Source organism: Narcine bancroftii, chromosome 1, assembly GCF_036971445.1.
Source record: "Narcine bancroftii isolate sNarBan1 chromosome 1, sNarBan1.hap1, whole genome shotgun sequence".
Taxonomy (NCBI): domain Eukaryota; kingdom Metazoa; phylum Chordata; class Chondrichthyes; order Torpediniformes; family Narcinidae; genus Narcine; species Narcine bancroftii.
In genome coordinates, this window is record NC_091469.1 from 441,168,012 (window position 1) to 441,181,301 (window position 13,290).

The 13,290-nt window shown below is 46.0% G+C and overlaps 1 protein-coding gene across 5 annotated transcripts in view; it reads right to left on the reverse strand.

Moving 5' to 3' along the window:
* Positions 1-5,498, reverse strand: part of dync1li1 (dynein, cytoplasmic 1, light intermediate chain 1) — a 91,376-nt gene extending 85,878 nt beyond the window's left edge. For 2 of the 5 annotated variants that reach the window (XM_069914404.1, XM_069914403.1), the window contains exons 1-3: positions 5,231-5,247; positions 5,067-5,140; positions 648-698 (exon numbers count right to left, since the gene is read on the reverse strand). Coding sequence is in view for 2 of the 5 variants with exons in the window: in XM_069914401.1 (XP_069770502.1) it covers positions 5,067-5,140; positions 5,231-5,382 (226 nt within the window). In the remaining 3 variants the exon portion in view is untranslated. Of the gene's footprint in view, positions 1-647; positions 699-5,066; positions 5,141-5,230 lie in introns of all 5 variants that reach the window. The other 3 variants (XM_069914405.1, XM_069914401.1, XM_069914402.1) reach the window with 3 other exon arrangements.
* Positions 5,499-13,290: the final 7,792 nt, after the last annotated feature.

Sequence of the window (13,290 nt, forward strand, 5' to 3'; positions counted from 1 at the left end):
ATCTCTCTGTAACCGCATCCTCAATTTCATCAGCAGATCTCAATTAGTGTGGATTGGCAACATCACTGCCCCTCGTTGACTGTCAACACAGGGCACCTCGAGGCTACGTAGGTGCTTAGTCCCCTGCTCCACTCCTTCTACACATGATTTTGTAGCACATTCAACTCCAATACAATTTATAAATTTGTTCATGACACCACCATGGTTTGGCTGAATAATGAGAAATGAGGAAAATGAATAAAGGATGAAGATCACAAATATAATTTCATGGTGCCAATACAAACTTTATCTGAACATCAGCAAGATCATGGAACTTACTGTGGACTTTAGGAAGAGGAGGCCAAGGGACCATTTCCTGACTTCACTGAATAGGGAAGAAGATTAGTACTTTAAATTTCCTGGGAGTCCACATGCCTGACGACCAGGAAGAATGCACACTGATACCTCTATTTTCTAAGAAGTCAGAAATTTGCCAGTTGAATACACGAAGTTTTATAGGTGCACTGTGAAAAACGTACTGACTGGTTGCATCACAGTCTGCTTTGGAAATTTGAGTGCCCAGGAATGCAGAAGGTTGCAGAAAATTTAAGAATTCCTTGATCATCATGTAATAGTACATAACTTAATAGTACACAAAATTACCTTACCTTCTACCTGCCGTAAGGTACAGAGTTGCCATTAGCGTCATACAGTGCCCTCTACGGTAAGAGAAAAAAAAGAAGCTAAAGAGCCATTGAGTCTCCATGGATTCGCTTCCAGCACTCCCACAGACAGACTCCTGCTCAATTCATCAGCAACCCGAAGTCCAGATCCAAACCTCTGATACAATCAGGAAGTCGTCAGGATCTGAGGCCCTTCGGGAGTCTTTCTTGCCCTCAGCACCCTTTTGAATCCCAGCTCTGATACCTGTTCCCATGAGCCAGTCTCCAGCAGGCCATGCCTCATGTGCGTCCCCCAAAAGCAAGGCGTGTGCAGCCTGAGCGGATCCCTGAGCCACTAGGTCCTTCGCTTATCTGCCGCCACATGCTGTAGAGTTGTCGCTTCTGCTTTTCCTTCTCAACTAGGCTGTTCTCCCTGTTTCTGGTGCCCTGCACTGTTCTCTGGAGCCTGCAACCCCTCGAGGCAACTGCCGAGCACAGGTGTCACTATCTTGGACACAGACCTCACGGTTACAAAATTTTACTTACAAACATCATCTGCTCCTTTTAAAGGCTGTATGGAGCTGCCAGCATTAGGCCAGGCAGCTGAACCCTTCAGAGGAGTGTTGTGTGCCTACTCTGCTGCGAGGCAAAAGTGGTGTCATTACAGCAGCGCCACTATTTTTCAATTTCAAAACCTAGCCAAGCCTCGGCACTGAACTGGCATCAACGGAACTTCCATCCACTGAAAGCATCCATGTTAGGTGTTGCTTCATGAGGGCAGCCAACATTATAAAAGACCCTATTATCTTGGTCACAATCTCTTCCCAATCTTCCCTTCAGGCAGAATGTACAGCAGGCGGAAGTCCTGCACTTCCAGGTTCAAGAACATGTTTTATCCTACAGCTATCAGGCTCTTGAACTACTCCAGCTCAAACCATAAATTTCCTCCCTTCAGGCAGAAGGTACAGCAGGCGGAAGTCCTGCACTTCCAGGTTCAAGAACATGTTTTATCCTACAGCTATCAGGCTCTTGAACTACTCCAGCTCAAACCATAAATTTCCTCCCTTCAGGCAGAAGGTACAGCAGGCGGAAGTCCTGCACTTCCAGGTTCAAGAACATGTTTTATCCTACAGCTATCAGGCTCTTGAACTACTCCAGCTCAAACCATAAATTTCCTCCCTCCAGGCAGAAGGTACAGCAGGCGGAAGTCCTGCACTTCCAGGTTCAAGAACATGTTTTATCCTACAGCTATCAGGCTCTTGAACTACTCCAGCTCAAACCATAAATTTCCTCCCTTCAGGCAGAAGGTACAGCAGGCAGAAGTCCTGCACTTCCAGGTTCAAGAACATGTTTTATCCTACAGCTATCAGGCTCTTGAACTAGTCCAGCTCAAACCATAAATTCCTCAGAAATACCAAAATATGCCTACATGAATGAAACATCACTTTTTTTCTTACACTAATTGCAATTGTGAATACTTATTTATCCTCTGTTGTTGTTTATTCTCTCTTTTTCTGACATGCATATGTGGTAATTTAATCTTTTTACCATTGTAGTTGATGTATTTTGCATCCCTGTTTGGCTGCAGCAAGAAATAATTTCAGTGCAATCTGTACAGTGTACTTATGACCATGACAATAAACTCACATTGAATATTGAGAAAGTATCTCATGCAGATGCATCACAGTAACTGCTCTGCCCAGGACAATAAAAAACTGTACAGTGTTATGAAAGCAACTCAGGCCATCATGCAAACCAATGCCCTATCCATTGAATCAGTCTACACTTTTACTGCCTCAGGAAAATAGACAACATAGTGAAAGAGTCATCCCACCCTGCTAACACTTTTTTCTCCCTCTCCCGTCAGGCAGAAGATACATCAGTTTGAAAGCACACATTTGAAAGAATAGTTTATTTCCTGCTATGATCAACTTCTTGACTGGACCTCTCATTAGCAGAAGATCAGCTCTTGATCTCACAAACCATACCTCATCACATACCTCTAACTATTTTAACATTCTTCCAAAATTAAATTCTGCATTTTCACTTTATTTTTGCACTACCTGTTATACTTAACTATGGGTTGACTTGGCTGGATAGCATACAAAACAAGTCATCTCAGTACGAGACAATAAAGAAGCAATTCAACAATTATGCTCCACCTACAATTCACCATTAAGCTTCTAGCATTTTACAGCAAGATTTAGCTAATGAAGTTTATAGTAATGTACTTGTTTGGCATCTAACAGGTTTGCATTCTACTCAAAGATACGTTACATATTTTTTGTAATCTTAACCCTGAAAACCCCCATGTGCTTTCCTAAATTAGAGATGTTATCTGAATTTAAGCTTCTGCTATTTTATCACTGATCACTAAATTTTCTAATTTCTAATCAGGCCATACTATTCACTTTCTAATCAACTCTAAATTGTAAGCAAACTTGAAAGATCACAAACTTCATGGCTGAGATTTTGGAAACCTTTTGTTTTTTTGGGGGGCAATATTCCAAATATGGTCTGACCAACACCTTGTAAAACCTCAGAATTACATCTTTGCCTTTATATTCTCATTTTCTCAAAATGAATGTTGACATTTGCTTTCCTTACTACTTCCTCAACCTTCAAGTTAACCTTTAGGGAATCTTGCACTTGGTCTCTCCAGAATGTTGCTGGGACTGGAGGGCTTGCAATATAGGGAGAGGTTGGATAGGATGGAGTTTTTTTCCCCTCTGGAGCAAAGGAGGGCATGGGGTGATCTTTTGGAAGTTTATGAAATCATGAGCGAGCATGGACAAAGTGAATACTCAGTCTTTTTCCTCAGAGTCTATGATTGTAGAACTAGATGGCAAAGGGCTTAAGGTGAGATAACACAAGAGTGAGGCAAGAGTTAATGTTATCACTGAACGTGTGGTCCATATCTGGAACAAGCTACCAGAGGAAAATGTTGAAGTGGACATAACAGCAATGTACAAAAGACATTTAAGCAGATTCATGTATAGGAGGAACTTGGAAGGATATAGCCCAAGATGCCAACTTGGTTGCATGGACAAATTGAGCTGAAGGACAGGAGCAAGGGGGGCAGAGAGAAGAGCACAGGCCCAAAGGGAAGAAGGATAAGAGAGAGAGAGTACAACAGAAAAACGGGGGGGGGGGGGGGGGGGAGGAGATAGCTCTGTGAATAGAGAAGAAAGAGGATGGAGAGCTGGAGGAAAGGAGACAAAGGGATAAAGTAGAGAGGGAGAACAGGTAGTGGTCAAAACAGAAAAGTCGATGTTCGTGCCATCTGGTTGAAGAGTGCCCATGGTAATGGGTGGATAAGGGAGGGAAGGCTCAACAGAAAACAGGGGGAGTGGTAGAAAACATTTACATTATTTCCCACCCCCCCCCCGCCTATTTTCTGTTGTGCCCTCCCTCCCTTTTCTACCCATTACCTCTTGCTTATAGGGCTGTGCTCCTCCCCGGCACCATCTTATTCAGGCACCTGCCTGCATTCTTCTGCTCACCCCTCGATGAAGGGCTCGAGCCCGAAACATTGGTTCTGCATCTTTACCTTTGCTCTATCAAGTAAGCCTGCTCAGTTTCTCCAGCGTTGTGATTTCAATTTAACCACTGCACCTATGTAATTTTCAAAAGTTCATTTTCAATGCAATACCTTTTTTGGAATTATCTGTCTAACGTAGGCAAATTATTTACATTCAAACGGAAATTGGATATACAAAAGACTTTTTTTTAAAAAAAGGAATTGAAATAGAGGGATTAATTAGATGACAATGGAAAAGAGGCAGCAGAAAGTCGGTGGCACACGCTCTCTTCAATGCCTGGTACTTGCCATTCCATCAGCTCTTGAAACGACACTTCCAACATTAGCAGAAGGTTGCAGATTCCTGATTTCCACTAATTCCAATAGCCCTTCACAATCCAGAAGCTTGCAATACCAAGCGTGCAACTGCATCCATGACCAAAACTTTAAATAGACGGATTTCCACCACGACTTTGATCCATGTGCCAGTTCCAAATAACAATGTTAAGGGACTTCAAACTGCAAGGTGGACAGAGGACGAAAGCCCGAGTTGTTTCAGTCTTTCTCAACAAGACGGTGCCGAGCCACGTGCCCGTCAACGCCGAGACCGGCGAAGGACGCCCGGGGCTCTCAGCCCAACCAGGCTGGTTGCCAGGGGTAACGGCGGGCCTGCGGCCGGCACGAGGGGGACCAATTTCACGGCCACGACTACTTCATTCCCCCCCCCCCCCCACCCCACCCCACCCCAGCCCAGAGGACGAGCTGCCCCCTCCTCCCCGGGACCCGGCAGCCGTCCCTGGGCTCTCCGCAGTGACCGGGAGGGAGCGGGCTCAGCGGTGGGGAGGGGTCGGCCCGCCGACAAAGGGGAGGGGGGGGAGTGCCGGGGCAAAGGATTGCGGACTCACCCGTCACCAAGACGGCTTTGCCGGATGGCAGCTTGGAGCGAGAGCGGGTGGACACTTCACTCAGAATGGAGGACCTGCAAGACAAGAGACGGTCAGTGGGGCCAGGACAGAGCGCGGCTGAGGGGCGCAGTGAACCGGGCCGGGCTCCGCCACCAGCTCTTTACCACAGGTTATTCTCTTCCTCCTCTTCCTGTCCGGTCGCTCCCCGCCGCCTCCGCTGCTGCTCTCCTTCCCCGATGCCCGCACATTTGTCGTGCGCCGCCGCCGGCAGGTGAGCGGCCCGTCTCCGGGACTTGCTGGCCTCAATCGCCGCCATCTTCACGCACTGAGAGAAAGAGGGAGAGGCGGCGGCGGGGGCGGGAGGAGCCGCCAGAAAGGGCGGTGCCAAGCTGCCCCAGCTCGGGGTAAGACGGGGGTCGACGTCTCCCCTCCCGGGATCTGCTCGGGAGGTTCCATAAAGACCGCGGGGTCCCGGGATCGGTCCATGTCGGTTCTTTGCTCATTTTGCTTTCAGCTTGGGTCAAAGAGTGTTGGAGAACGCGCGCCCGCCTTTTGTTACCGAAACGGTGCTGCTGCACTTCTGCCGGTCCCGAGCTGTGAGCATCTAACTCTGCTATTCGCCAGCCACTGCCCTTTTCATCAACATGACTTGGTGGGTTTAGTACAACACCAAGGGCTGCACAAAGCTGGAGAGACTCAGCAGGTTAAACACCAATGAGAGAGACCCATCATCCCCCCACGTTTCAGGCTTCAGCAACATAATGTTTGTGTGATCTTGGCCCCGCTTTTAAATCTCTTGACGGCTTTGTCCTTTTATGCATTATTATATTGCATTATATATGCATTATTATATTGCATTAAGGATCGACAATGAGATAGACAACAGACTCGCCAAGGCAAATAGCGCCTTTGGAAGACTACACAAAAGAGTCTGGAGAAACAACCAACTGAAAAACCTCACAAAGATAAGCGTTTACAGAGCCGTTGTCATACCCACACTCCTGTTCGGCTCCGAATCATGGGTCCTCTACCGGCACCACCTACGGCTCCTAGAACGCTTCCACCAGCGTTGTCTCCGCTCCATCCTCAACATCCATTGGAGCGCTTACACCCCTAACGTCGAAGTACTCGAGATGGCAGAGGTCGACAGCATCGAGTCCACGCTGCTGAAGATCCAGCTGCGCTGGATGGGTCACGTCTCCAGAATGGAGGACCATCGCCTTCCCAAGATCGTGTTATATGGCGAGCTCTCCACTGGCCACCGTGACAGAGGTGCACCAAAGAAAAGGTACAAGGACTGCCTAAAGAAATCTCTTGGTGCCTGCCACATTGACCACCGCCAGTGGGCTGATAACGCCTCAAACCGTGCATCTTGGCGCCTCACAGTTTGGCGGGCTGCAACCTCCTTTGAAGAAGACCGCAGAGCCTACCTCACCGACAAAAGGCAAAGGAGGAAAAACCCAACACCCAACCCCAACCAACCAATTTTCCCTTGCAACCGCTGCAATCGTGTCTGCCTGTCCCGCATCGGACTTGTCAGCCACAAACGAGCCTGCAGCTGACGTGGACTTTTTACCCCCTCCATAAATCTTCGTCAGCGAAGCCAAGCCAAAGAAGAATATGCATTAATGTATTGCATTGTTATGCATATTATATGGCATTATATATGCATTATTATATTGCTTTAATATGCGTTATATTGCATTATATATGCATTATTATATTGCATTAATATGCATTATGTTGCATTATTATATTGCATTAATATGCGTTATTATATTGCATTGTTATGCAAATTATATTACATTATATTCTTTTCTTTGGCTTGGCTTCGCGGACGAAGATTTATGGAGGGGGTAAAAAGTCCACGTCAGCTGCAGGCTCGTTTGTGGCTGACAAGTCCGATGCGGGACAGGCAGACACGGTTCCAGCGGCTGCAGGGGAAAATTGGTTGGTTGGGGTTGGGTGTTGGGTTTTTCCTCCTTTGCCTTTTGTCAGTGAGGTGGGCTCTGCGGTCTTCTTCAAAGGAGGCTGCTGCCCGCCAAACTGTGAGGCGCCAAGATGCACGGTTTGAGGCGATATCAGCCCACTGGCGGTGGTCAATGTGGCAGGCACCAAGAGATTTCTTTAGGCAGTCCTTGTACCTTTTCTTTGGTGCACCTCTGTCACGGTGGCCAGTGGAGAGCTCGCCATATAACACGATCTTGGGAAGGCGATGGTCCTCCATTCTGGAGACGTGACCCACCCAGCGCAGCTGGATCTTCAGCAGCGTGGACTCGATGCTGTCAACCTCTGCCATCTCGAGTACTTCGACGTTAGGGATGAAAGCGCTCCCCTAGAACGCTTCCACCAGCGTTGTCTCCGCTCCATCCTCAACATCCATTGGAGCGCTTTCATCCCTAACGTCGAAGTACTCGAGATGGCAGAGGTCGACAGCATTACATTATATATGCATTATTATATTGCATTAATATGCGTTATATTGCATTGTTATGTATATTATATTACATTATATATGCATTATTATATTGCATTAATGTGTTGTATTGCATTGTCATGCATATTATATTGCATTAATATGCATTATTATATTGCATTGTTATGTATATTATATTATATATGCATTATTATATTGCATTAATATGTGTTGTATTGCATTGTCATGCATATTATATTGCATTAATATGTGTTATTATATTGCATTGTTATGCATATTATATATGCATTATTATATTGCATTAATATGCATTATTATATTGCATTATTATGCATTGTCCTTTTATGCATTATTATATTAGAATTAGGCATCTTCTCCAGCCCCACAACTTTTTGAAATGTTTGACTTCTTGACCCTGTGAATATCCTAGAATTTAATTGTTCTGCCGTTGGTGGTTTTGACAGGGCCCTTGTTTTTTGAGACATTGTCATCAACATCTCATCCCCTCTTCCCTCCTTTATGATATTGTGAGAAGTGCCTTCGCGTTCACAAAATATGCTCGAGACAAAAGTTGAGAACAAAGAACATTTATTTATATTTACAACATTGCAAGGTTGGGTACTCTCCCCTTACCTAGGGAAAGTACCCCGAGGGCAGGAAGCCTCTTTGTTTTTATACAATTTTTACTTCACCTCCCCTTACATTTGTCTTGCGTTTGTCCTTCTTGGATTGGTTTGGCACTTTTCCTTATTCGTCTGAGTCTTGATTGACTCCAACTTTCTCTTATCCCGGGCTCACACCTCCTTTCCCCACCCCCTATTAAACAAGCTCTTTGTGTGTTCGTGCATATTTCTATGTCTGCTTAAATTCCTCTGTTATCTTGTTTTCTCTGTTCTGCTTTTTTCATGCGCCATTTTACACAAAGAACATTTTAGCTTTTTCCTTGCTTTTTCTTTCTACCTTCTATAACTGTTTCAGAACTCCTACCATTAAAATAATAACTGTTTCTAAACTCCTACCATTAAAATAATAACTGTTTCTAAACTCCTACAATCCACCCCTTAAAAAGAGCTACGCTTTCAAACCTGTCTAAATAATGGAGGTTTCTTTTTCCCATAGTTTCAGAAGGTTCTCTGCCGTCTCAGCATAATCCTGTTGTTGCAGAACCATAATGGGACTGATTTGTCGAATGGCTCATCTAACCAAACACTGGAGGCAAGGAAGGATGCAAGGGATCAGTATTAAGGCAAGAAGTATAAAGGCAGAAAAGATGAGTGCTGAATGTGTCCATGACCAGGAGCCACTAAACCATGTAGACAACCATGAGCCAATGGCGGGGTGCCATGTTTGCACAGGCACATGGAAGAGTTTCCGTATACCTGAAGAGATATCTTTAACAGCTTGTCCATTATTATCAATTTTAAGGCAGCAATTGGAGAGATTCAGCTTGCCGTACACACCACCTTCTGCAGCCAATAAATAGTCCAGGGCTAGGCGGTTCTGATAAACGGTAGCCCAGATTTGCTGTTGTTCCTCTGCCAACAAATCTAAGGCAGTAGCTGTCTGGTTAGTAATTACTTCTAGGACAGCCTGCAAACGGATTAAACGATTAAGCATGTAGATTGGAGTTCGGTACTGTGATAGTACAGATCTATCATCAATGTATATAGTTACAGTATCTAGACTGTGCTTACAGCGATTGGCTGAGAGCTAAGCCACGCCTACTGTCTGGGCCTTAAAGGGTTGTGTCCCTAGCCAGGTTGGATCATTCCGGACTGGTCGGCCACCTGTGAAGAGCTCCTGTCTTTTGCTAATAAAAGCCTTGGTTTGGATCAACAAGTCTTTGATTCTTTCGACGAGCTCTACAGGTACCCCCATGAACCATCCCGTGCCCACGTAGCTGGTCCATAGTATAAAATTATGCGTTCAGGGGGACAGTCATCCCCCCCCATTTGCCAATCTCAACCGAACGGCATTGTATTGGGGAATGTTATCGAGTGGAAATATGTTCATCGGAATTTGGAGGAAGAAGATGAAAATGTGGTTGAATCATACCAATACAACAAGTCCTACTCCAGTCGGGTGCAAGGTATGTATAAGCCATATTCCCACAAATCCAATATAATCTGTCGGGTGCATAGCCGGAAGGACTAGAATCTTCCCAGAAGGATCTCAGCGCAGGAATGGCCTGATAAGGGTTGAAACCAGTGCAATTCCAAAACTCAACGTCGGCAAGGTCAGATGTGTCATTATGGGTACCGGGGGTAAACAGGGAACATCTGATCGATTAGAAAGGGACAGGAAACCGGTAGGCAGGGTTGGAACCCAATTTCCACTAGTAATATTTTTCCAGCGCCGGCAAGCCAAATTGCCCTTTGGGTACCTGCTGTGTTCTTTTACCAAGCACTCAAAGCCTTGTGAATGATTTTCCAACTTCCAAGACTCGCAGGATCGACCAGAAGTGCTAGTGGAAAGATTGGAGGCAAGAAGTGTACTTGAGAGGCTCACCTCTCCATGGCCAAGTTCCATCCCAGGTTGGTCCACTACAAATCCAACAGTTACGGACCCCAAGCTCCTGGACTGTAAGCTGGTGTAAATCAACCCATAAGTTGTCCCCAAGTCTGTGTCTATTCACCTGTTTCCTGGCCCTCTCATACAGGCTCCTGCGGACTCCATCTGGGGAGGTTGTAGTTGGAGTCATGGTCGTTTCCAGTTCCAGGTATGTTGCCGTCCGAATTAAGGGGTCCCCTGGATTGCCGAAGCCAGGAGACATACATATCTGGCCCTGGGGTGGACAGCCACGAGACCCACCGTCCCCACGACACCAAAGAGCCAAAAACGTCCTGCCCCCGAAGGAGCAAATCTTAAAGGTAACATTTGCTACGCATTGGACTGGCACATTCAACCAAGCCTCAAAGATCCTCTCCTGTCTCATTCCACCTCCCTTCCCACCTCCCTTCTCACCTCCCTCAGTGATGCCCCGTATCCAGTAGGACTTTTCACAACCCAGCTGGGAACAGAGGGGTAAGGTAGTCCTCCTACAAATATTTTTCACACAGCTTGTAACATCGATTGGTTTAACAACAGCAATGAAACAACCCATCCTTGTCACATTTGTGGCCCGAAATGTGAAGTTAATAAAACATCAAACACAAGTTTTATCAGGTAAACTTCTCAGTGTCTTTATTCTCCCGTTTTCCTTTGTTCTCCTGCTTGTGCTCTTATCTCTCTCTCATACCACGTGACTTCCGGTACATCTCATACATATTCATTATCATGACAATCCCCACAATAGAGAGTAAAAGACACATTTTTAACATTTTCTTGGATCCTTCTTTCGCAAAGTCAATTTAACTCTATCAGGGTGTAACTCGGACCACCACTCGGAGTCCCGTGGGTCCTCGTGAGTCTCGGGGGGCGAACGATACCGCTTTACTCACTGAACATGCGTCCAACCCTTTTCTCGAGTGCAAACTGCAGTGTCTGTAACAAGAAGGACACAAAAAGGACCATCCCAGGTTGGCGTCCACTTAACAGCTTTCCAACTCTTTATCAATACCCAGTCACCGGGTTGAATGGTATGTATGGGGAATTCCAAAGGCGGCGTCTGCGCTAGAATCCCCCTTCTTCTCAGATCAGCCAACGTGGTGGAAAGTTACTGCAGATACTTAGAAATAAATTGGTCATTTGCCTCCAGTATGGGGAGGTCTGTATGGGAGCCCAGAAAAGGAAGGCCGAACACCATTTCATACGGGGAGACGGCAATATCACGACGGGGAGCGGTACAAGTACGAATCAAACCCAGGGGTAAACATATAAGTCAGGAGAGACCTGTCTCAGCACACAGGCGGTTGAGTTGAAATTTAAACATCTGATTCATATGTTCTACCCATCCGGAGCTTTGAGGATGCCATGGGGTATGTAATTACCAATCTATGCCCAAAAATCTACAGACCTCCTGCAGCACACGGGACGTAAAGTGCGATCCTCTATCTGAGTCAATGGTCTCGATAATTCCGTATCGCGGAATTATCTGCTCTAGAATTAATCAAACCACTGATCCGGCTCGGTCATTTGAAGTAGGAAAAGCCCCAACCCAACGGGTAAAGTGGTCCATCATTACTAACAGGTACTTATAATTACCGGACCTGGGTAATTCAGTGAAACGAACCTGCATGTGCTGAAAGGGGTGCACTGTTAGGCCACGACCACCACTCACGGACGTACGCATGGAGGCTTTATTTACCCGTTGACATAGGGGACACCCCTGAACACTGCTCAGCGAGGGTATAAATACCAAAGCAATAGTACCAGCTACTAAAGGCATCAACCAATGCCTGTGTTCCCCAGTGCGATTGCAGATGGAGTCCAATCATAACCTGTCTTGCTACTGCCGGATTTAATACTCGTAATCCGCCTGTTGTCCACCACAGTCCATATCGGGTTTTATACATCCCCTGTGTCTCCATCTGCCTCTGCCCTGCCTCGGTAAAAATAGGATTTTTCTGTAACTCCTGGGGTACAGGTAACAACACGTACATTTGTATAGTCTCTCCCATGGATGCTTCCTTTGCGACCTCATCTGCCTGTCTATTACCTCGAGCTTTGGGGCTTTCCCCTATCTGATGTCCCCGTACATGGACCACGGCCACCTCCTTAGGCAGCATTAAAGCATCCAAATATTTGATTATTAAATTTTCATGGATTAATTTTTGGCCCTTTCCTGTAATTAACCCCCGTTCCTTCCAAATTTTTCCAAAGGTATGTACAACTCCAAAAGAATATTTAGAATCTGTGTAAATTGTTCCTACTTTCCCCTGTAGTCCCTGGAAGACTCGACACAGCGCATATAATTCGCATGTCTGAGCCGAACAGAGACCGGGGAGGCGACCAGCTTCGATAACAGAACCATCTTTTCCATCCACTATGCCATATCCACTGTAACGAGTTCCTTCTATACAACGAGAAGAACCATCTATAAACCATCTCTCTCCCTCACATAGAGGCTCATCCCCTAGATCGACTCGGATCTTAGTCTGCAAATCTATTATTTCCAAGCACTCATGTTCCAGCTGATCATAGGCCGTCTCACTTGATGGAGATACTAAGAATGCAGCTGGGTTCTGGTCCCGATTAGTAACCAGCGTCAGGTCATCTCAGTCCTTCAAAATTGCCTCATATTTTAGAATTTTCGAATCAGTCAACCACCTCCCCGCATGCTGTAATAGAATAGTTTGGACGGTGTGCAGGGTGTGGACAGTCATTGGTGCACCAAAGGTAATCTTGCGACCCTCTTCTAACAGGACAGAGGTGGCAGCAATAGCCTGGACACACTCCGGCCATCCGTGGCAAACTGGGTCCAATACTTTGGACAAAAACGCCACTGGTTGCCGGAGCCCCATTCGCTCCTGGGTCAATACACCCGTAGCTGCCCCATCCTTTGCATTAATAAATAAGTCAAATGGTTTATTCAAATCAGATAATGCCAACACTGGAGCCTTGGCGAGACAACTCTTTATCCTCTTAAATTCCTCCATTTCTTCCTCTGTCCAGACAACAAGAGAATTATCTAGGCCAGCTAACTTATCATACAAAAATTTTACCAAACTAGAATAATTTTCTATCCAAATTCGGCAATATCCCACCAGACCAAGGAACTTCCTGAGCTCTCGGGCGTCCTTGGGAGGTGGGACCTGCAAAATGCCACGTATTTTCTCCGGGCTTATTCGCTGACACCCCTGACTAATTAGATGGCCCAGGTATTTTACCTCTGGCTGTACGAACTGT